The sequence below is a fragment of the Lytechinus pictus genome, chromosome 12 (assembly GCF_037042905.1).
Source record: "Lytechinus pictus isolate F3 Inbred chromosome 12, Lp3.0, whole genome shotgun sequence".
In the NCBI taxonomy this organism is placed as follows: domain Eukaryota; kingdom Metazoa; phylum Echinodermata; class Echinoidea; order Temnopleuroida; family Toxopneustidae; genus Lytechinus; species Lytechinus pictus.
The window spans coordinates 2,070,981-2,095,922 of NC_087256.1; the positions used below are offsets into that span (position 1 = coordinate 2,070,981).

A 24,942-nucleotide genomic window follows, 5' to 3' on the forward strand; every position below is an offset into this window, starting at 1 on the left:
ATGTCCATCGGGAATGGTTAACGAGGATACATTCAAGACCATCTATGCACAGTTTTTCCCTCAAGGAGGTAAGAAAGAACCCCTTCTCTCAATCACCCCTCTTTCCAGAAACACCACTCTCAACCCCCCCCCCCCCCCACCTCAACTTCTCCTTCCCCCTTCTCCGACACCCAACACCCAATTTCCCCACCCCAACTTTCCTTTTCTACTTTCCCATCACCCTATCCCCCTTCCTCCCCCTTCTTAAGCTCCCTCTGACCATCTTCCAATCCCCCTTCTGAATCTACATCAAGTCACTACCTAGTTATCCTTTTTCATAGCTTCGATGTCTCTCAGTCAATGATTTCCTGTGGGTATTGATCTTTCTTCCAAGACAGTGCTGCACTTTCCACACCTTGTTGTTTGCCGTAATAAAAATTTGATTAAAAGAAAGAATTCATGAATAACAGAAATGATAAAAAATGTCTGTACCATTTGCTTCCTATCTGTTCTATTTTTTGCATTAAGATTGTGTTGCATGTTATCCAAAATAAAACAATATTCCATTCTTCGTTCAGTAATATATTGGGAGGCTAAAAGTAATTGTTTTACAATCCAAATTTCACATTTTCAACTTCTGCAAATTCATAAGCAATTGATCACTGAATGAAACCATAGAAGAGTAAAGAAAATATAATGAATCTAATATGTCTCGTTTAAGTTGACCTTTTTTAATAAAATATATAGTGCATTTTGAGTCTTTAACAAATTTAAATTCATGATAATCAAGAATACGATTAAATGATCAAATGGCTTGTCACATGTACGTAACAGGCCCTTTACCTAAAAACTGAATCAACATTCTTAACATCAAGACATGTTTATTTTTCTAATAAATTAATTAGTATCCCTCATGTTGGAGAAAAACATCCCCACTTTGGCACTTCATAGTTGTGCATAAAATCATGTTTTACTTTCCAAACAGTTTTATAAGATGTCATTTGAGGTCCTAATGCATTTTTCTTCCATGAATTATTTCATCTGAATGTATGAGTATTCCAGTTTCTCATATTACCACTAGAATTCTCCTTGAGAATCCCGTTCATATCTTTCTTTATATCACCATTTACTAAACATCACTTGAAATCATATTGAAAATCCCTGATACATCTTTCTTTCCTTTACAACACTACTTGATTCCCAAGCCATGCCATAACAATATTTCCAGAATGTTTCCAGAATATTTCCAGGATTTCAAGAATAATGGAAGCAGCTGGATGAAAGGGCTCTCCTCTTATATTGATGATAATCAAAATGTATGGGATGAAATTGCCCTAATCGAATTTCATTAGGTCCCAAGTACCGAGCAAAGCCAAGGTCCTCTATACACATACTCTATGAGAAGGACCTTAATAAATCATATTTATTTTTTAGGATCCGCTCCAAGTATCTGAGATTTGAATTGCAATAAAGTGACCACAGCTAGGCTTTAGAAGTATTGGGTTTTATTGCTGAGGTTGTGTGTAGAAAGAAATCTGGACATAAATCACTGTACTTGTATTGGCTTTTCCGTGCTGTGGAGTATCATTTGTTTAGGGTTTCTGTCACTCCAACACCAATCATAAGATATATGCCTCCCACTGAGCATTATGTATAACTAAAGATATTGCAAATAAGATATTAATGAACTTGTCTTAGTATAGCCACTTTTATTCAATAAAAAGTTTTACTTTGAATTGTTGTTGATACCCTCACTATATTTGTTTGGCAAATATGAATTCATAGTTTCCCAGCGCTCTGTTCTTTTTCTGCAATGATATTTTAGGGCCCAAAATGTCATGACTTGGCCAAGAATGTCGTGTGACCTGATTCTTTATGCAAAATTGAGGTGATATGCAGGGGATCTAATTTAACTCTTCATCAAATTCTTCTTTTATTTTATAAATGAGCTGTTCAATCTCATTGATTATAACAACCAGTTTAATTCTGTCCTATTTCTCGAAGATCAAATATACCTCGACCATCAACTCATAAAATATCAGAATTCCACGCTCTAAAAGTATGGATTCAGAAATGGGTCACCAGGGATTCCTAGAAAAAAATGCCAATAGCTCACAAGCCTCTTCATATTTCCCTTTTTTTATCACCTGGAGTTAATGACTCGTGACCAGTAGATATATGGTAGTTAAGCTTTGTTGCCATGATAATTGTAGGAGATACTATCAACTGGAATTATTCCTCTATTTTGAAAAACAAATAATCATCAAGGCATCGGACATGTATGTAGAATCTTGATGTTATATTTTGGTATTGCTAATACGTTATGAGAAACGGCACTTGCCTCAATCAGTCAAGAATCAGAGGGATATCAATAACCATGCTCATTGATAATGACTTCAATGAAAGCAAATTTGAACAGATGGTACAGTCATTATAATTGGTTCTAATGTGGTCTAATTATAAAATTATGTTAATGATGAAACATGATATCGTCATGGATACTGTGCTCGGTGAATGGTTGAAAAGAAATAATACCATCCTTAGTGTTCCAGCTTTATGATTCTGTTGGAGAATTGGAGTTATTCAGATATGAAACTTTAGAAAGAACCCCATTCACATTCACCAGCTATATCAATTCTGATGGTGAATGAAGGTCAATTAATTGACTTGTACTTTGCTTATCATTTTAATGCTTATACAGTTGACTACCAAGTACTAGTCATTTGAACTAGTTTGTTATTAGAGTGGAATGCAATAGTATTTTTTTATAATTAATTGAAATTAATGTTTAATAAAATGATAGTATTTAGATTGACTTTTAAATAAAAATATAACTGAACAAGATAAGCAGGGTGATATACCACTGTATATCATATCATGCTAACTGTAGATCCATTCGTGCAAAGCCCATCTATGAGTCATGTCTACTTTTGCAAGTTTTATGAAGGTTCTCATGAATTAGTAATTAAGGGAGAATGAAACTCTATTTGGATGTTTTAAAAGATTCTTGGGTAACATCAGTCTAAAAACGTAGGGAAAATGGATCCTGAATATGATCATTTAATTAAGGAGGTAATTGAACATGATGGAAATCTATTTTAAAGTAACTAGAAGAGTTTTTTTTATTTAAAGCAAGTCACTGAGTTCTGAAAATACTCAATGTCCCTTTGTATTGATAATCATGTGAAGATAAGAACATGATACAGCCGCAGTATCTTATAAGGATTCCATGAATTACCCATTAAATTAGTGCCACCATCCAGCATGAAGATAATATAACAGTGAATGCACAACGGGGAATAAAACTAGAAATGGATCAAAACGAATAGGATTAAATTGGTTGCCATGGTAATATCCTAATGATTGACAGGTCAGATGAGATAGGACTGAAGCAAGGTTAGGTGAATTGTCTGTCATCAGCATAGCACATACCAGATAAATTAGGGCTGTAATCCAAGCTTATTCAAGTAAGAGTTGCTCAGTTTATTTGTACATCCAGAGCTCTGCGGATTTGATTGAGGAGGAAGATGTAAAATGGGTTTTATTTAATCTCCATTATTCATATTCAATACCACCACACGTGCTTGCTTTAATGTAGGCTTATAAACTGTAAAAAAAAGTTGTGGAAAGTATTTTGAAAATATCAAAAAGTTTGTATGTATTGTATGCAATGGGCATGAGGTTTGTTATCATTTGGCTTTGACAGATTGTTCAATGTAAAATTAAAGAGATAAAAAGTAAAAATGCTTAATTATACCTGCTATTTTCACTCAATTGTTTTTTAATGAATTGAATTGAAATTTTAAAATTTTAATTATGAAACTGTCACATTTTTTTGACTCCCAATTTAAAGGGATACTCCGGGCTGAAACTATTTATATGTAAATAAATAGAGTAAATTTAAAAAACAGATCAAAATTCTGTGAGAATAATTATATAAATGTCATGAATATTCATTAGGTGGGCTGATGATGTCACACCCCCACTTTCCTTTTTCTTACATTATTATATGAAATCATAATTGTTTTATATTTGTTCAAACATGTGTGAATAATGTGTCTCCTTTATAATGAAATAAGCTGCAGCAATAAATATGTAATGCACTAAATCAGTTGTCAATCAATGTTTGTCAGTTCTTGGAGGAAAATTTTTGAATAAACCTAATTTCATATAATAAAATACAATAGAACAAGTGGGGATTTGACATCATCAAGTTGCTCATTGAATATTCATGAAGACATGCTTAGAACTGTTTCACCGGAATAATGATAATCTTTAAAATGCCATACATAAATTTGTTATTCCTAGTCCGATTTTGATCAAGTTTTGTTTGTCTGATTTTTCTTAATCTGTTTAAATCATATTATTCTCAGCCTGGAGCATCCCTTTGAATACACAAATAAAAAGTAATGGTTTTATTGTAATGTTGGTATTCATGATAGTGTATCAAGTATTTCCATTTCAGTATTCCCAAGATATCACCACATACATATGGTGTTTATCATTCTTATATGATAATGATTATAGTAAAATATCAAGGGTTGTAAAAAGGGATTTGTAGCAATATTCTACAGAAAGCCTTTGATAATGGATTCTATATATTGTCATTACTGCCTTAAGCCATGGAGTTTTGACTGATATTAAAAAATAGGAGCTATCTCCTAGGGGCACATTAGTATAGGAGAATTGAATTTTCTGCAAGATATCATTGTCATATGCTATGCTGTTTTATAAACACCTTGTATCTTGGGTATTTGGTACATGGGTGATCAAACTCATAATATTCATGAACAATTTGATTCAAATTTATGATATAGCAGATGATAAACTTGCCTGGTCTAAAAAGTGCATGTCATTAAACTATACAATATCATTTAGATCAAGCAATCACATAAATTCACATTGCAAAGCATGATTTTAATAAGTCCAAATATTAGATCTAACAAACTCATATCCCTCAGTAAAAAAAAAAAAAAAGTCTCATCCATTTTAAGTAAGGTAAATGGTAAAGATTCTTTGATAAAAACACAAGTAATTGTTTTTCTTTGAAAGCATATCATAACAATACAATCATTACAATAACACAGTATACATGTTATAACTGTGGAAATCCTGTATCTACAATGAACATAATACCCCTTGAATTGGAATCACTCCTCCCTCCACCCACATGCAAATCAAATTAAACATCAGGATGTTTCTTTTTCTTCATGTCTGTGGGTTTCATCTTATAAACACTCTGTTTTTATGGATCTGAATACATTTCATTTCCTCACAAGAAGAGAACATTGATGAGATGTGCGTGTCTGTGTCTTCATCATCTCCATGGAATCCTTCCCTTGCTGTATTTTTGATGAGAGGAGGGGAAGGAGGAGGGAGGAGGAATCGATGAGATCCCATCACAACACGTCTTCTCTGCCCTGAATTACATTTTGATACAAACATTGCCTCAAACATGAGATGAATGAATGTTGCTAATCGGACAAGCTGGCTGGGTCTGAAGCAAAGTTTTTACATCAGGGAAAAATTTATGCAGGGCTTGGGGTATTTTTGCCCCTGAAATGATCAAACGAGTCCTGGGTGGTGATTCATAAAGCTGTGTGTAAAGTTACGCACAACTTTACACACGACTGGAACCTGTTCTTAGGCGCTAAATCAGTTACATAGAGATATATCATTTACAACAAGAAATTATCACCAGTTGTGCGTAAAGTCATTCGAAAATTACGAACAGCTTTATGAAACGGGCCCCAGCAATGATAAAACTTATCCTATGTTGTGGTAGGCTGTGAGAAGTAGCTCCCAAATAAAATATTTGAAAATATTCATTTAAAAAAAAGATACATAAAGATATTTGTTGCAGAAATACATTTTATATCAAGTGTTATCTTTACATCAATGCCTTGGTACTAAAACCAGATTCAAATGACACACAAGCATTTTTTATCAATAAATTCTGGTTTGGTTTAAATTTGGTTATTACTATTAATAACAGATTAAGCTTTCAGCAGATAACATTGATATTACTTTGTAAAGCACATTCCAGTGTTCCCAAAGTCATTTGAAAATCCTGGAAAATTTTGTGGTCATTGAAAGTCAGGGAATTTGGAAAATTTGTGAAAAGTCATGGAATTGAATTTACCTCTTGGCTATGGCAGCTGTCCAGTTTGTCGTGTCTTGCAACTCTCATACTCTGTGATCATACTATACTATTATAATTGGTGTTCATGATTTCCATTTTCCCCAGTTTTGTGACATCCCAAATTCTACACAACTCCCGGGAAGTCATTGAAAGCAGCAATTTAGTCATGGAATTCTGTTCTCAAATTTCTGTGGGAACCCTGACATTCCCAGCTGCGTTATGACTGTTTCTAACCTACCTAATTAACAGCAGCTGATGCTAATTTGATATTCCTGTCACATTAATGTTGTCGGAGAAAGTCATGATAATGAATACTCTAATGGACCAGTAATTAAGAAAGCCAACTTCAAAAGCACCGGGGTATTTCAGAATCTCTTCATTCCTTGTCTTCATACCAGAGGTTATTCCTCTGAAGATTGATGATAATTGGCCAGTTGTGTCATTAATGATGGTTACACATCAATTTTTTTTGTTTCACACAGAAACTACACAAATGAAGGTTTTTATTTTGCTAAATTGATGAGACAGTTTGAAAAAATCCTTTCATTTTTATACAAAATATTTATAAAAAATCATATGTGAGGTGATACAACTGCACTCTAAACATACCAAATAGTTGGAGAACATACATGTACATGTTTGTTTGTTTGTTGTAAAGTAAAGCATGTTAAATTTCACTGGCCTTGTATTATTTTTCAGACATTTTTGTCTGAAAGATTCTTACAGACTAACATTTTTCTTCATTGGTGAATCTAGCCGGATTAGACAGAATACGTTAGAGGGGCCAAAAATTGTGAATAGATAATAATAATAGGCATTTATATAGCGCCATCTATCTAGAAATATTCTATTCTGAGGCGTGTTGTTATTACTATTATATTACCCCGGCTGTAGCTCGAGCTGCCTTTCAGCGCTCATGCAATCAAGGAATTAATCCTGCTGGGTACCCATTCACCTCACCTGGGTTGAGTGCAGCATAATGTGGATAAATTTCTTGCTGAAGGAAATTACGCCATGGCTGGGATTCGAACCCACAACCCTCTGTTTCAAAGTCAGAAGACTTATCCACTGGGCCACAACACTCCCTTGAGATGGTATTGAGCCTAACCTGGCTAGATTCACTACTCTTTAGATCAGGGGAAAAATTGTTCGGGGGCTGGGGGCGAAATAGCCCCTGAAATGTCCAAAAGTGCCCTGGAACTTCCCATTCATCTCAATGTTATACCTTATCCAATGTTACATATTTAGACATTGAGTTGTAAAAAGTAGCCCCTGAAAATAAAAAGCAGTTTTTGCCTGCTTCAGATGTCACATTATTAACTACCAAATTTTCTTCATTTCTTTTAGGCTTGATACAGAAAGCACATACTTCTCATGGGAATAGCTACCAGAACATCCACTCATCTACCCCTGAAGGAATGACCACCTGACTCCATAGTGATACTGATGTTGATGAATATGTCATAAATGTTGTAATTGGCCAGGTTTCAGCTGGTAATTAGCTGGGGATGGGGTGATCTAGTAGTTTTCTTCCTAAAATGAGATAACAAAGTCTGTTTATTATGCCTTTTTGTCTTTCCTAGATTCGAGCCACTATGCCCATTATGTCTTCAATTCCTTTGATACGGACCATAATGGTTCATTAACCTTTGAGGTAAGTTTATTGAGTTATCTTCCCAATTTTATCTCCCTTTCCCTTTCTCTCTCCCACACCGTTACACATAACCCAGGAACGGACCACTATGCCCATTATGTCTTCAAATCCTTCGATCTCGATCGTAATGGTGAGCTTTCCTTCGAGGTAAGTTCCAGAAAGTTTGTGCGCCAAATCCCTCGCTTTCCCTACCACGGCATGGAATTCCCTCCTTTACATAACTCTAAAAACGAACACTAGATTTTAAAATTCTCATGTTTAGCTTTATGTACTTCTAAAAGATTCATGACTTGTGATTAATGCAGTGGTTTCTAGCTTGAATAATCTAAGAATAATAAAAGAATATACTCGCTCAATTTTAATTATTTTTATTAATGATAGACAGTTGAAGATGTGTACGAAAGGGAGATGCATATTCATGACTTGCCAGTTCATGGCCATAGAAGTTGTCTCAATCATTGACAGTATTAACTGCCTTGAAATACTCATTTGCAATAAAGTTACAATAAATTTCCAAGTATTTTGTGAAAGCCTCCCATGAACTAAGCTGGTACTTAAAACTTCAACATTTACTTTAGATGTCAAGTGAGGATTTTTTTCATACTCACCCTAATTGCAGTTTATTTCCATCTTCGAAATAATGCATTAAAAATGAAATTTTCACTTCCTAAACTATCTCTACTCTTTCAAGTGTTTTAATTTGTCAATTCGTGATGCAGTCCTCTGTTGATTAAGATCCATTGCAAAATTATATTTCTGTCCAGAGTTTTACAAAAATGTTTTAATTGTAAATGTTTATTTTTCTTACAAAAGTTCAACTTGTTAAGTCCAAATATTTTCTAGAAAAAATTGGTTTATATCATGAGATAGAAAACCTTCCAATGATTTCAATCTTTAGTCCCACAATTAAATAGGTCCTAAAAATAGCATACTTGGTCCGTTCTGTACAAGACTTTCTATGCTTTCTCTATCTCTTCCTATCTATATCCTTAGTCCCATGCACTCTCCTTTCTGCTTGCCTATCTTTTTTTTTTAACTTTTCGCCTTGATTCTAGCATTAACTCATATTGTTTAGCCTTGTTCATGCAATACTGGTAAACCATCTTTCATCAAATATGAAATGAAGTGGAATGAGAATTAAATGCAACCTACCATAAATATAAACTTGGGTGAAAAAATATAATTGTGCTTTGAGATTATCTTCAATCATATTAACTTGCCTGCTTCTTTGAGAGTTTGTAATGCAAAGTGCAGTATTCTGATCTTAATTTGTTTGTGTCTTCTGTATTATTTTGAGGTGGTTTATCACTATGTGTATGGACAAAGTTTTGATAAAGTTTTTCTGCGGTCATCATATAATGTTAACTTATTTCTTGATGTATGCTACATACAGTGCTTCTCTAAATCGTGTATATTCTGTCATATAAATGAATATTAGATAGTGGTGTCTGCTAAGTTTTCTCAAATGAAAAGAAAGTCTCACTCTCGAGTATTGACATGCTGCTAAGCCACTCCAATTCTTGTAGTCCGTCTTCTAGAAATAGAAATGTGATATTGTCTGATGAGAACTTGAAGGATAGTGTAGATTTGATGTTGATTCAAATTATCAGAGAAATACCCCATGCAGTTGCTTTCATTAATTTTTGAATAAATAAGTAAGTCCATTCCTTCCCTCCCCCATCCCTATATCCACTCTCCGGTGCTATCATTTCTTATAGTGAGAAATACTTGTCCCTGAATTTCTTCTTTTCAGAAATTGCATAAGAAGTGAAGTTTCATTGGAAAATGACATGAATTCAATCATCAGTATAGAAATACATTGTTTGTTCCTGGCTAACAAATATGAAACAGGGATAGTGAACTCTGAGCCAAAATAGGTCACATTTCATTATCACTGAATAACATCCCTAGAATACATCAATCATCTGAAAAGAACTCATTTCTGTCTATATTTGATCTTTAGAAATAGGAAAGGATCCCTCGTCCGTCCGCTTGCATGATGTTTGTTCAACCCCTTTTCACTCAAAGAAATCTCAGTGGGCAGGCACCGCCCTCTCCTGTTATATTCCTTCGATGTAAAAACTAGATAGAGGAGCTTACATGCAATAACACTGACAAACATGTTAGAAGAGATTGTGTGTGTTTGTGCATGTTTTTTTAACAATGACGGATAACTCTAGTACTTGAAATTTAGATGGAAATGGGAGGTAACGATGCCTTTGTAGTGTTTCTACAGACATACTATGAATCAAATACTTCCGTCTAACTGTATTTGATTGATCAGATGCAAGCAGGGTGAAGAATAAAAGATGGGAAAGCTTTTCTTTCTATTTTTTTTTTATTTTACATGAACTTAGGCCTATAACTGTGCAGGTAATACAAATTTGTTGCTTATCAGATGAATGAAATTTTATCATAATGAAATGAAACATTAAACATTTAATTCATGATAAAATTAAAGATTTCCTGACAAGATTTGGAGTGTTTATTGCTTTTGCTTGTAACATTTCCATAATTAATTGCAAGATTTTGTGTAAACTAAATTTGTTGTATGCATTTTGAAAAATATTGAAAAACATTTTGAAAAATATTATCCAGTAATGAATTTACTACCGGTATTAAAAATAATTTAATATCAGTTATTAAGGGGGATATTAAGAACAAGAATGAGGGAAGACACCTTTGCAAAACTTGTAAAACTTACAACTTTATTTTAAGTCATACCTTTTATTCATAAAAAATTCAAAGTACTTGTACTGGTGTATATTCTGCAATTAAGCTTGCTCAAACAGTGAATTAATCAGACACAACCTTATTCGTCGTGCAAATTTAAGGAGATAATCTAGCTTAATATTATACAGAGTAAAATTTGGATATCATGGGATTGAATCTAAATGAGGTAAATCATGATTTGTTATCGACATTATTGCTCAAGGAACACATACGCAATCACAATTTTAAAACCTAGCAGGTAGGTAAGTATCATGTGATATTGCAATAAGGGTTAGTTATAGTAACTGCTTCATATCTAATAGTACAAAACAAATGTATTTAAGCATTTTGGGCCAAATTTAGTGAAAGAACTCCCCCGGATAAATAATCCATGGTTTATTTTGTATATCATTTCCCTCCTTGCATTTAATGTGAAATCAAGAACTATAAAACTGGTCAACAATATGCCGGAAGTCATGATCAATTTTACTCTTGCAGTTTTGACCAATCAGAGGACATGGATCACTTGGAGTTTACAATAATTACTATTAACAGAGACAGCCTTATGATGAGTTTCTGGCTCTCAACAGACAATATCATTAAAAGTGCTCAAACCGTCTCCTCATGATATTATCCCTTAAATCCAATTTAAAGGCCTTAATGCGCTTGAGGCGTTTCGTTCATTCAAAATTTTTGAATTATCATTGCTTTGCTTTACTTTGAATGTCTTGATTTATACTTCTTTTATTATTAGCATCTTTGTGTTTCTATCTTAGACTAATGTTTATCCCCCATGCAGGAGTTTGTACAAGGCTTGTCAATACTAGCAAGAGGATCATTACAAGAAAAGTTAAACTGGGCCTTTAATCTCTATGATATCAATAGAGATGGATACATAACCAGAGAGGTAAGTACCTACTGAATGTTCTAATAATATAAGGACAGGCTTTGATGGATATGACAAGTATTGTCTAAACTGGTCTAAATAAGATCATATGATGAGGAAAATGCATAATTGTCTGAAAGGAAAATCCATTATTATTGTAACTATTTTGGAAAAATTCATAACAAGCCAGGAAGTGGCTTTGCAACACAATCATATAAACAAATTTGAAATAAAGATTCAATGAAATTTTGCATTACTTTGGTTAGTATCATCAAAATTCAATAATGAAACTGGACTTTCAGTGTATTTATCGAGGACCTGGTTCTATAGTCTTTCAAATTTATTTTACATCGTGAAATAACATAAGGAAGTACAGAAAAGGATTGAAAACAAACAACTTATACCTGGAAATAGTGGAGTTTTTATGATTAGATAGATAGAAGCATTAAGAAAGGTAAGGGTTTCCTGTTTTGAGTAATTACATTTAAATTGCATTGTATAAATACACTCTATCAAAAAGATTCACCTGAAAACCAGGTCCATCTAGCTCTCAATTTATATATTTAATTACAAGATTATATCAGATTATCAGACGATCTCGAACAAATTCTAAATTGAATTTACAATCTACTCTAAAATTCAGGTGAAAGAGTTACGTTTTAAAAGACCTTATCCTAAATTAGCTCCCACTTATTTATTATCATGTACAATAAATGATGAGTTGGTTAGAAGGTTTGAAGTGATAAGCGATACACTGTGAAAAGGTCAGCTCTTTTCTTGGATGAATTGTACCTAGCTGATAGGGTTTTTAGTTGCTTGCTTCCTCATTTTCTTTTTTTTTTCATGTCTCATATATACAATTTATTTATTTTTCTTACTTGCAAGCAAGCAAGTATTAATTCATTAAGATTATGTATACTGTTTGGTATTTGTTGATCCCGTTTCCCTGCTGGATAGATTAGTGTGGTCACAGTGTGTACGTAAGAATTATATGAAGATGTGAATGCTGAAATACCAATGTGAAGATAATATCACACTGCAGACACTTCCACAGTATAAGTGTGTACAGTATGTTTACACAGTGGACTTGAACATTTTAGCAGTCTGAACATCAGTTATATCCACACTGCAACACTCTGTGTTGTTTCAAGCATGGAGGTAAAAACGTTTGGAGTGACAAGGAAATGCAAATTAATTCATGCAGCTTTTGATTTCTAAAGAAGTACACAAGAATACACAGGTGCACTGTAGCCTTTGGAGGCAACTTGTGATGCCGCCAGGTACGTGGGAAAACTGGAAAGTGATTTGTGTTAAAAATAGGTATTGCGAATATTTCCAATTTTATTTGAACACAAAACGTGGATATTACCCACATGACGAAATATCTCTCAAAGCCTTATGTCCTGAAATTGGGCGGCATATTGTATGATAAGTTTCAAAATGTGAAAAAAAACTCAGAATTTGACAATTTTTAAATCAATATTTTGCAAATTTCCACTGTGGCATCAAATGTGGCTTTAAATGAAACGAGTGAGATAGTCCTTCCTTTTTTTACCTCCATGCTTCCAGCAATCTTCATTCTCCTTATTTGGGACCAAAGGTCAATAAATTGAACAAAATTTCTTATGAAATAGGTTAAAAGAAACCAGCTGTGCAGTGGCGGTTCAAATGATATGAACATGGTCCTCTATCAACAAGCTATCACTAAGCAAGTCCAAATGACAGGTGTCGTGGGATAGGATTGTAATGATAAAATCAGAGAAGAGACCTAATGAGATAATGATTGTTCTAATGACATCACGAATTAAAAAGACATCCATGTTGCATTCAGTTCCCCAGCTGAGGCTATTTTTATTACATTACTTTTATTTATATCACAGTTTAGGGATAATGATGTCATTCACATCAGGTTAAGTGTCAGTCATGCAATATTAAGTATTAACATACTTAGCAGTTGTTAAAAAAATAAAAATAAATAAAAAATAAAATCTCTCTTTATGAAAAGGGATTCATACATTTCAGATTTAAGTGTGAAATAAGTAACCAAAAAGAAGGAAATGGAATTGATTTCCTTTCTGAGAAAGGGGGGGGGGGCTACAGGCGAATCTGCTTAAATAAAATCTCTTGGGACCAGAGACTTGGAAATTGAAGTTTTTAATAATGCCTTCTTTGCACTGGTCTGAAGAAAAAAAATGCTTCAAGGGAAAGTGTTCTCATGCAAACCTAACTGTATATAGAAATCCCAACACAATCATATTGAATGTCTCTTAAAATTTATATGTCACTGTTCCTTCAGTTGATAGTATTCTTAATACCCTCCAGAAGGAAAACAAGATTTATTAAAATTTGTTTATAATACATTTGGTTAGATGACATATTTCCAGTGAAATTGATTTTTATGGAGTAGGCCTATATTCAAGTACCCAAGTTTGAGATATGTTTCCAAATAGGCAGAGGGTGTTGCGTCAGTTTGAGATATGTTTCCAAATAGTCAGAGGGTGTTGGGTCAGTTTGAGATATGTTTCCAAATAGTCAGAGGGTGTTGGGTCAGTTTGAGATATGTTTCCAAATAGTCAGAGGGTGTTGGGTCAGTTTGAGATATGTTTCCAAATAGGCAGAGGGTGTTGGGTCAGTTTGAGATATGTTTCCAAATAGGCAGAGGGTGTTGGGTCAGTTTGAGATATGTTTCCAAATAGGCAGAGGGTGTTGGGTCCGTTTGAGATATGTTTCCAAATAGGCAGAGGGTGTTGGGTCAGTTTGAGATATGTTTCCAAATAGGCAGAGGGTGTTGGGTCAGTTTGAGATATGTTTCCAAATAGGCAGAGGGTGTTGGGTCCGTTTGAGATATGTTTCCAAATAGTCAGAGGGTGTTGGGTCAGTTTGAGATATGTTTCCAAATAGTCAGAGGGTGTTGGGTCCGTTTGAGATATGTTTCCAAATAGGCAGAGGGTGTTGGGTCAGTTTGAGATATGTTTCCAAATAGGCAGAGGGTGTTGGGTCCGTTTGAGATATGTTTCCAAATAGTCAGAGGGTGTTGGGTCAGTTTGAGATATGTTTCCAAATAGGCAGAGGGTGTTGGGTCAGTTTGAGATATGTTTCCAAATAGGCAGAGGGTGTTGGGTCCGTTTGAGATATGTTTCCAAATAGGCAGAGGGTGTTGGGTCAGTTTGAGATATGTTTCCAAATAGGCAGAGGGTGTTGGGTCAGTTTGAGATATGTTTCCAAATAGGCAGAGGGTGTTGGGTCCGTTTGAGATATGTTTCCAAATAGGCAGAGGGTGTTGGGTCAGTTTGAGATATGTTTCCAAATAGGCAGAGGGTGTTGGGTCAGTTTGAGATATGTTTCCAAATAGGCAGAGGGTGTTGGGTCCGTTTGAGATATGTTTCCAAATAGTCAGAGGGTGTTGGGTCAGTTTGAGATATGTTTCCAAATAGTCAGAGGGTGTTGGGTCAGTTTGAGATATGTTTCCAAATAGTCAGAGGGTGTTGGGTCAGTTTGAGATATGTTTCCAAATAGTCAGAGGGTGTTGGGTCAGTTTGAGATATGTTTCCAAATAGGCAGAGGGTGTTGGGTCCGTTTGAGATATGTTTCCAAATAGGCAGAGGGTGTTGGGTCAGTTTGAGATATGTTTCCAAATAGGCAGAGGGTGTTGGGTCCGTTTGAGATATGTTTCCAAATAGGCAGAGGGTGTTGGGTCAGTTTGAGATATGTTTCCAAATAGGCAGAGGGTGTTGGGTCAGTTTGAGATATGTTTCCAAATAGGCAGAGGGTGTTGGGTCAGTTTGAGATATGTTTCCAAATAGGCAGAGGGTGTTGGGTCCGTTTGAGATATGTTTTCCAAATAGGCAGAGGGTGTTGCTATCCAGATTTATGAAGGATGAAAGAATAGAGTGGTCCCAAATTATCATTCAAATATAAACAGAGTTGCATTGGAAAATGTTGAAAGTATCGGATGATATGCCCCCTCCCCTTCTCCAGAGTAGCATTAATCGTGGGGGGTTACACTTCTATCCTATCTCTTGTTATGAAGCCTTGTATTTTCCTTTATACTTCATATCTCTGCTGGGATTTTTTTATGCCACGGAATTCAACTCATTTGTATTTTTAAGAGTATCTTCTTACATCATAAATCAAGTCCATGGCTACAGATGTATTGGTTCAGGATCTTATATTACTTTCCAAATGTGGCTGAACCCAATTACTCCTCCTGTTTCATGTTTTTGACTGAAAGTTGATGAAACCAGTTCTTTAGTTTATGTTCCTATAAAATGAAAAGAAAAAGGATGTCTAATGTCCCTTGGAAAAGAATAAACACTGGGTCATATAACGAATCTCTTTCTTATTTATCACTCTGAATCTTATGAATAATTTGCAGAATGTCACAAAGGAGTCTGTTGCAATGGTTGACTTTGAAATTCTCCAATTTCTATCAGATTAATATAAGGACCATCACAATCTTACAACCAGTGATTCATCCCTCTACAAATTGCTGCAAACTAGGGTCATCAAATTTCATTTATATTATTACTCATGATCAGTTTTCTCTAGCTCGTACCGTTTAGTTGGAAAAAATCATCAAAACATCAATTACCAGCATCAACTTTAACATCCAAAACAAAATCCAAATAAATATTTCTTTAAAAAGAGGAACATTTCTTCACTAAAAAATAAATTGGCAGGAAAGGGATAGCTAGCTGCTTCATTAAGACTACTAAGGATAGAATATATACCATATACTTTGTAGTTTAAATTATAACAGTTTGGCAAAATCCTTCTTGTTTACTATCTGTATGACATTTCAAGCAATCCCTTTACAAAGGATATACTGTTTAAAAATAAATCACATGTGGCCCTAACAGTTCAGCAATGCACCTCCCCAGTAGTGTGGCATTTACCTTAGAACATTGTCACCATCCAACTCATAGGAGAGCTACCAAACGGTCTACCTATCAAAGATAATCAGTTGTCAGCAGGGGGCGTCCTATTAAATTGGGTCATCCAATCGCAGCTCGTTTAGGCTCCCTTAGTGGTACCAAGCAAGATCTCTTTAAATCCACCTACCAGGCATCATTTCTTACTAGCTCACATGCTCTTAGAGACGATTTAGGATCCTTGCGGATACTTTGATGAACAGAAAGTGGCTAGATGACCCATAGTTTACAGTGATAATAACTCCCTTATTTTCTACATTCCCTTATTGTTTTTTTTTTCCTACTCCATACCAGTCAAGGACCTCTTAGCCTCATCTTATATTGGTGTGATCTCAGAGACAAACGACCTGCTTGCTCTAACTTTTCCCAGGAGTCCCTTTATGTTCCAGTTTGCAGCACCCTAACACCCCCGTTCATCATTTTGTCAAGTTTAATGTGACTGAGAGGATTTTTAACGCATACATATAGCATAGAGCTTACATGGCTGAGGTCTGCTGGAGACGGTGGCCTAAATGCATATAAATCAGTTTGGAGATTGGTCCTATTGGGTTTGCCAAGTAATGGAAATATGTTACAGCCACAGAGACTAACATTATAGAATGAAGGGAAGAAGAAAAAGAGAGCACTAGAATAAGCCAGACTGTTCTGTTAAGGTGATGAAAGTGAAGATATAAGGCAGGGAAAGCAGTGTAAACATATCATTTAAACACCCCATATGGATACGCCCCCCCCCCCAGAAAATCATTGGATGAGTTCAGACAAAAGAGGGCAGCATTCACTTTTAAAAAGTTGGTGTGATTCACCAGCAATTTGCTGAGACTTTTTTTGGTTTCTAAAAGCAACTTTGCCTGCATTGCCTCTTTCTTAGTAGTTTAACTGGTAATCATGTTAAGATATAACTGCCTGTACTGCCCAGAAATCAATAACAAACTACTTGGTAAAAACAAATGAGAGTTAAATACTTTAGAGATGATATTCTCAGTTTATTATATTACATTATTATTAATATGTGCTTCCTGTCAGCTACTGGAGATAACCTAGCAGTTTTAGCCTTTAGATTATTCTCCCATTATTTCTATGCATACAAAAAATGTGAGAAAAGGTGAAGGAGTCATTTTTTCGTTACTTATCAGAGAATTTTTTGTTTGCCTCTTGCAGGAAATGTTAAATATAGTACAAGCTATCTACGATATGATGGGTAAATACTCCGAGCCAACGGTAGAAGATATCTCACCGGTAGAACACGTCGAAAGAGTCTTCCAGGTTAGTTCATCTTTTCTCATCATTTCTTGATGAGATCAGGGGTACCACGACATTTGTTACCCCCCCCCAAAAAAAAAAAGAGTGTATAAAGAATAGCACAAAGGGAAAACTGAGAGATATACCCCTGATATGCTAATAATATTAATTTAAAGGGAAAAAAGGGTAATCTCATCTTTATATCATTTTTGTATGCCCCTCCCTTTTCCATCAAAATACATTGTTACCTCCCTTGAATAGAATACCAAGAATTTAGTTCTTTATCAAGGAAAGTAACCTCTTTATGGCAAAAGGTTTTTTTTTTTTATTATCATCGAGTGCAAGATGTTTTAGTATTTTATAACATAATGTTATAGAAGTAATCACCATGTATTATATCTTTACCATTTATAATGTACGTAGCAGCAATATTGTAGTATTAATATCAATGAATTTTATATGGCATGCATACAAATGAGACTTTAATATAAATGAATACATAAATAAATGGTGTTGATGACAATGCTTATTAAGACAAAGTTAAAGATGACAAAGTAATTTGACTACCTGTTCTGAATACTATCTTTCTCTACAGAAAATGGATATGAACAGAGATGGTGTAGTTTCCATGGATGAGTTCATTGATTCATGTAAAAGAGTGAGTATTCACTATCATAGCTTAACATGAGTGGCGCGATAGCTCAATCAGTAGAGCGGGGGTTTTGGATCTAGTGACTCGAGGTTTGATCCCCAACCGAGTGTGCTAGTGTCCTTATTACCAGGTCCATCGGAGAGGCATTATGTCAAACCCTCGTTTGGGAGACGACTGCGGCTCAGATCTGAACTGTGGTTTTATACCCGTTTCGAAAAGCCTTGTTAGAGGATCCAAGATATTTTATTTCCTGTATCGCCTGATAATCCCTCTTATGAAACATGTCACCTCTGCAGGCATGCATAAGGGTTGAGCAAGGGTTAGACAATAAACAGCAGCTCTGCCTGTAGTAGGCCCTTTGGAATGATTGTATTTGATATTCAATCAAGTTTTCAAAGGCATATTGTATTTGAAATCCATTGTTAATTTGTTTTCAGTTTTGAACGAAGAAAATTGGCCCCAAAATAAGGAAACTATTAAAGGGAAGAAAGATACGTACACAAATCCAGTTTCGTATACAACATTTTGCGTGTTTGTGGCCCTCTTCTATCACTGCGGTTTAGTTCTTATTGGACCCATCGAGGTCAAGAAACACATGATTATATACTTAAATAACTGGCCCGGGGTGATTTAGGATTTTTAACACTAATTTTGCATCATGGGACTTATAGCCGTTGGTCCTCTGGTTACTTGCCTGCAAGCATTCATGTTTTCTTAGAAATCAGGTAAAAAAATCACCAATTACCATCAATACTACAGGTTTAATGAGTTGAGGATAATATGGTTTTAGAAGATTTAGTCAGAACGAATAGTAATTTGTGTGAAAATACTTCTATTTAATACAGAACGAAAATAAAAAAGATAAAATAGATTCAGTTTCAAAATCAATTCCATCTATCTTTATTTTTATTTTACATGTTTAGTTGAATTTGAATTTATAATAAAGTTCATCACTCATCATGATAGTTGAAATCAAATTATTTTCAGCTACTGATCTTTGGAATCTATTGTATCTGTGCACTATAACAAGCTCAGAAGACAGTGTTTTTATTTCATTTTGTTTATATTTTTTGTTCCTTCTAGGACGATAACATCAAGAAGTCCATGCACGTGTTTGACACGATCTTATGATCTGCACTGGCGCCCTCTTTGGTTCAGCTGATGAAATGTTAGAACATTGGATGAGCAAGGAGAGATATCCTCCAGACTTATTTTTAATACATTAGGAGCAAAAACTTTCACCATTAAATCGTCAGACTCTTTGCAAGATTTTATACATCTTTGTCCCCAAATCAGTTGATCATGTGACATCACATCTAGCTTCTGATTCGTCCGCTGCACTACTAGTTTAGTAAAATGGAATCAAAACCCAAGCAGTGATTGACCAATCTAAATCTAAGTAAAACTTAAAATAGAAGACCCTTAAAATCATCTGTTGATTACGAGTTTAATCGGCTGAACTTTTACCGACAATATTTTACTGGATTTTACTGTATTAATTGTTTGGTCTTTGTAATCAATACCATGGTTAATTCATATTCATATATCGCAATGGTTTAATTCTGCAAAAGAAAAGCATGCTGATTGTTCAGTTCTATTGGAATTTTCAATTCCCCTTGTTCACGTCCACTTTTCTTTAAAATATTTAATGAAATGGATCTTTGGAAAATAAAATTTGCATTATGAATTATCCAGGTTTTTATTGAAATGAATTCAGTATCTTACATGATTTTCCCACCTCATAAATTGTTGAAGAGAAACTGAGTAAGTTTAGTGCTTACGCATGTATCAAAGATCTTACCTATCTGCTGTAAGTACATTCTATGCATAGAAAAAAAAATTAAATATCAACACAGAAAAGGAATTTGTAAAAGATCTTTTTACTTAGTAAAATTATCCAATTGTACTCATTGAAAAGACAAAAGTTGGCCCAACTATTTTAGCCTGAAGTGTCCTTTCTTACTTTGTACAAAAACCTCTTTGCAGTTTTTCTACTCTCAGTGCTGTATAGACTGCCGCGCCAGTCTTTTCTTTGAAAAAAAATGCCTGTATTCTGCGGGGGTATATGGTGAAAATGCAGTGATAGTGAAACAAAGAAACAGAGAGCATGGATGCAAGTCTAATTATTCTTAAAGGTTTCGAAGGATTGAAGGAGGGGGAGAACTCTATTGTCTTGATTTATACCGGTGCTATATCAAAGAAATTCTTTATTGAAGGTGAAGCTGGTTTTTACTACATAATACCTGTATTATATGAGATAAGGAATGTTATCATTAGTAAAAGAGTACTAGTACAATGAATTCTGATTACTTGTTAGAAGGATTAGATGAATAGCATAATAGGTAAACGAATAGGTTTATTGGGACAGTTTGAATTTGATGATATCTTTAATACCTACGTGAGCTCCAAATGCCAGATAGATAAATTTGTTGAAAGCAAATTTAATTGTAAGACAATCCAATTTCTTGTTGATTTTAAAACGTGTAGCTACTCTGCATTGCAAGAGTATGATTTTGTCATTTTGATGTATGGTACAATTTTTTCCCTGAAAATTTAGGTGTTTGGAGCAAATAATTAAAAATTTACCAGAACAAGTGTTTATGCTTGCCTTGCCGAAATTGAAATGCAAGTTCTATAGTTTGCCATTATGAATGCTGGAACTGTTTACTAACAATCAATAACTCTTTCATTAATCAATGTTTCCTCATATTTATTATTTTCTTCCAAATATGTATACCGTATCTTGAAGTTGGCATTTATTAGCATAATGCTCTCTGTGAATAAATTTGATTTATTATCTAGTATTTTTCAAATTAATATTCCTCCTCATGACATAAACGGCAATGTTTGATATTATTAGCTATACTAAGCATTTTGGCTGCAAATATATATTGCATACTATTTGGAATTATAATTGGGAGTGGGCAACATTTTCTCTTTTTCCCTCTTTTGGATTTCCATCATTGATGGCTATACAAATAAAAGGGCAATATTTATTTATATTGCATCCTGTGCTTTTATCAAAGTGCAATGCACAGTTACTGTTACATCTAAAAGAGACATGGTATAAATACATCACAATTTTTTTTAATCCAGAATTAATTAAATACCTGAATAACTTGGAAAAATAGGCTTGAATCATGCATTTTATACCACTCTAGGTAATGATAGCATTGACTGTCTATTTTGGGGAACTTGGAAAATGTTTGCAATATTGCCCTTATCTAAAGACTAAGAGCAGTACTATTCTGTTCCTGGCAACATATTTACTGTTCCCCTCCAGAGCAGTCAATATTATATGATATTAACTTCTCCCTAAAGCTCATCAGTAGACTGTATGTTAAACTGATTAACCAGTTTACTAAATTTTGCAATCTCCATAGACTTTATACAAGGACTGTCAAGGTCCAATGAGTGAAGATATTGAATGATGTAGTTTACTTCTCTGTACATTTTGCATTCCATTTCTATATATCAAAATGAACTGCTTATTTTTGTGTTTACGACCTTAGATGAAATGTTTAGTTTTATTATGAATTTTAGTTTGATATTTTATGCTATTATCAGTTAAAATGATATTGTTTTCCTCTTCTGATTATGATCACATTTTTACAAAGTGCCTTTCATATTTATTGGAAGCTTTATTGAGGTATGTAAATAAACAAAAAATACATTTATGCATTTCAGAAGTTTATCATTTATAGTACTTCACAAAATATGGTATTAAACAAAAATATTCAGATATATTTGATTTTAGTTTGTTATTGCTATTTAGGAAGGCATAAATTTGCAATGTTTAATAGAATTGATTGCTGTCTATTATGTTGGATTGAATTTTTTTTTCGTTTTCAAGCTTCTTGATTTATTGTAGTACTTCTGTGTATATATTCCTATTGAATTATCTGCAAATCTGATCTAAATCTATGCCATTATCGATAAAAATAAATCATGTAATATTTGACTTTTATAGCAGGTTATTCATACACAATACTTGTATTGTGAAGGCCCTATCATTCTACCTTATTGCTTAAGTCACACAAACAATTGTAAGCGGACTGATAACATGCCATTTGAAATAATGTAATAGCTTTAGATTTGTCGGTGTAACTTTAAATTCATTAACCCGTTGTAGACTTAGCCTGCTGGTGTGTATGGAAAACATGTGTTATAGCAAAATTATCCAGTCTCCAACGGGTTAAGAGGGAAATTTGAACACACCAATATAACACTAAGATCAAATAAAGCTTTGTATGAGAGTTTTATCAAGAGAAAATTATGAATTATCTACATTACTTATGGAATATGATATAATCACTTTTCTTCAAAGATGTAATTTTTAGGAAAAGATAAAATATGTAAATCACATTGGTACATCATATCTGTCTCTGAGAAAAATATTTTCTTTGTTTTTGTTTTTTCTTCGTTTTGAATGAATAATAAAAGTGGGTTTTGCAATATGGAGATGATGTGTGAATGTAGTTGGATGTGGCCAGAGTAATAGACAGTATTTTTATTTGATTCTATAAGATATGAGGAGATTGGATTTCATTTTAAGTGTATGATATGAATAAGTGTTGCATTTGTTCTGTTTCAGTAAGGATAAATTTTTTTCTCTGCAAAATATTTGTGAAAGCATTGCAATTCATTGCTACTATGTGTATATTTATCATACCATAATACCTCTCTTTGTATTCTATGGTGTATATTGTGGATATTGCATTCATTTTTCATTATCCCAACTTTATTTGTATAAAGGGCATGTATTATAGTTAACCAAAACAGCAAATGTCAACAAAAAATTATAATCTTTATTATATCATATTCAATCCATATAAAATCACATATTCAAAATAAGCATATGCAGTATTACTCTACATATAAAGTCAACAGAAAAAATTGCATTATACCCACAAAATTATTATAGATGTACAGGTATTTGACGCAAGTGGGAAGGGGTTGTCCCTGCTTTCTTAAGTGAAAAGGCAAACTATCGTCTTTCTTGAACAGAATCTGAGAGATGGACTTTTTTTTCTTGTGCACATTTTGGAAATATGGCTTAGATTGAGGCACATCATTTTATATGTATAGACAACTTCAATATGACATAAAAGCCTGATTAGTTGCTGTATATTTTTATTTTTAACCCTTGTCACTGGAAACAAAATATAAAACGGTAATAAGTGATGACAGTAACAAAGAAGAGAGATTGTTTCCTAATATAACTTTTTCATTAATATCACTAAAAATTGTGATTATTATGTTCATTTTTGTTGACGATTTTTGTGTGATATTGTTTTGTTATGTTTTTAATTTCTGTTGATACAGGGCCCCTTGGTGGAGCAGTTCTTGTAACTGAAAGGGCTTGACAAATAAATAAAAAATAAAAAATAATTTCTGCTACTGATCTAGGATTATATCATTCACATGATTAAAAATGAGCCTTACAAATTGTTACGTTAAAACAACAATATCAAGAACTGGGGACAGGGTTTTAAGTTATTCTGATTCTAATATATATTCCTGATGGTTTTAGTAAACTCACAAAAATTTGTTTAAAATATACTCTGATTTTTTTTTCCAGTTTAGTAAGTGAAAGCTCTATGCATGGAAAACAGAATGTGTTAGCTATTCGCATTTAAATCATATTCACCGTCAGTATCAGATAATAGAAAAGTGATTAATCGTTTCGTCTGATCAAATAATTCTATGGTTCAATCATGAATGTGTGTTTTCACTGCTTTCTCTTCTTACACTTTTTGGATATATGTGTTTAAATTGTGAACCATTCTGCATTGTTTTCAAAGAATGAAAATGAAAGAATTTCTCAATGCTTGTAAAGTTGTATTGCTTGTATAAAACAAATATGTTTTTGTCTATCGTTCTCTATTTCTTTCTTTCTCTGTCCATGGCATAAATGTTTACTCAACTTATTCACAATCAAACTTTAGTTATAAAAGGATGAAATGAGGTAAAAACTATACTTAGCAATTCCATTTGTTCAAAATATCTCAAAACATTTTTAACTTGTCATGACAGATGTCTATGTAACAAGAAATGCTTAAAAAACAATGTGTACAAGTACTCTCCAGATTCAAAATGATTTAAAATTCAATATGCCAGGTGAGTAATCTTTCTCTTTGTACATCTTTCTTTCTGTTTAGTTCCATCAGATGTGTATTTTTCCATTTCGGTATGGTAGAGAATTTTGCTACATACAAGTAATTTTAGTCATCATTTCATGGTATATAGAAGGAAAGGGTTATTACAATATGGGATTTTTGCCCATTTTCTGCTGTAAATATTTCTCTTGTTCATTGAATTCAAGCATGGTTAGGCACTGCTCTCTTTTAATGAGGTGCTCCGTGCTGAATGCAACTGATGAATATACAAACATATTACAATATTTGTACCAAACATTATGAGACGTAATTTCACAATAAAACGAAGATTGGAAACGAGCACAATGTCATCTGCATTCTTAGTGTTGTTTTATTCTGCCTTTTGTAAAATTACTTTAAATTCCGCCTGGCATACAAGGGCCTGATAATAAAGGATGATTGGCAATTGATTTTCGGGGCTGATTTATTTGATGGATTATACTGATTGTGTATGATCAATCGTAAAAATCATCCCCATGATTAACTTATTCTACTGACTTTTATGATGTTCTGATTTTCAGCAAATGGGAGGAATAAACTCTCGCCTGTTTAAATGAACACAAAAATTAAATATTAGTGTTGAAAACCA

The 24,942-nt window shown here is 33.7% G+C and overlaps 1 protein-coding gene across 1 annotated transcript; it reads left to right on the plus strand.

The window, feature by feature from the left end:
* On the plus strand, nucleotides 1-24,653 carry LOC129273353 (Kv channel-interacting protein 4-like). Its single transcript, XM_054910377.2, has 6 exons — nucleotides 1-68; nucleotides 7,705-7,775; nucleotides 11,287-11,394; nucleotides 17,463-17,567; nucleotides 18,139-18,201; nucleotides 19,279-24,653. Exons 1-6 carry the CDS (start codon nucleotides 14-16, stop codon nucleotides 19,324-19,326), a joined length of 450 nt encoding a protein of 149 aa, XP_054766352.1. The 5' UTR covers nucleotides 1-13; the 3' UTR covers nucleotides 19,327-24,653.
* The last annotated feature ends 289 nt before the right edge of the window (nucleotides 24,654-24,942 follow it).

Coding starts and splice junctions, on each gene's coding strand:
- LOC129273353 (XM_054910377.2), top strand. CDS start 14: ATGGTTAACGAGGATACATTCAAGACCATCTATGCACAGTTTTTCCCT. Junction 7,776..11,286: donor ATGGTTCATTAACCTTTGAG/GTAAGTTTATTG, acceptor TCCCCCATGCAG/GAGTTTGTACAAGGCTTGTC. Junction 18,202..19,278: donor TCATTGATTCATGTAAAAGA/GTGAGTATTCAC, acceptor TGTTCCTTCTAG/GACGATAACATCAAGAAGTC.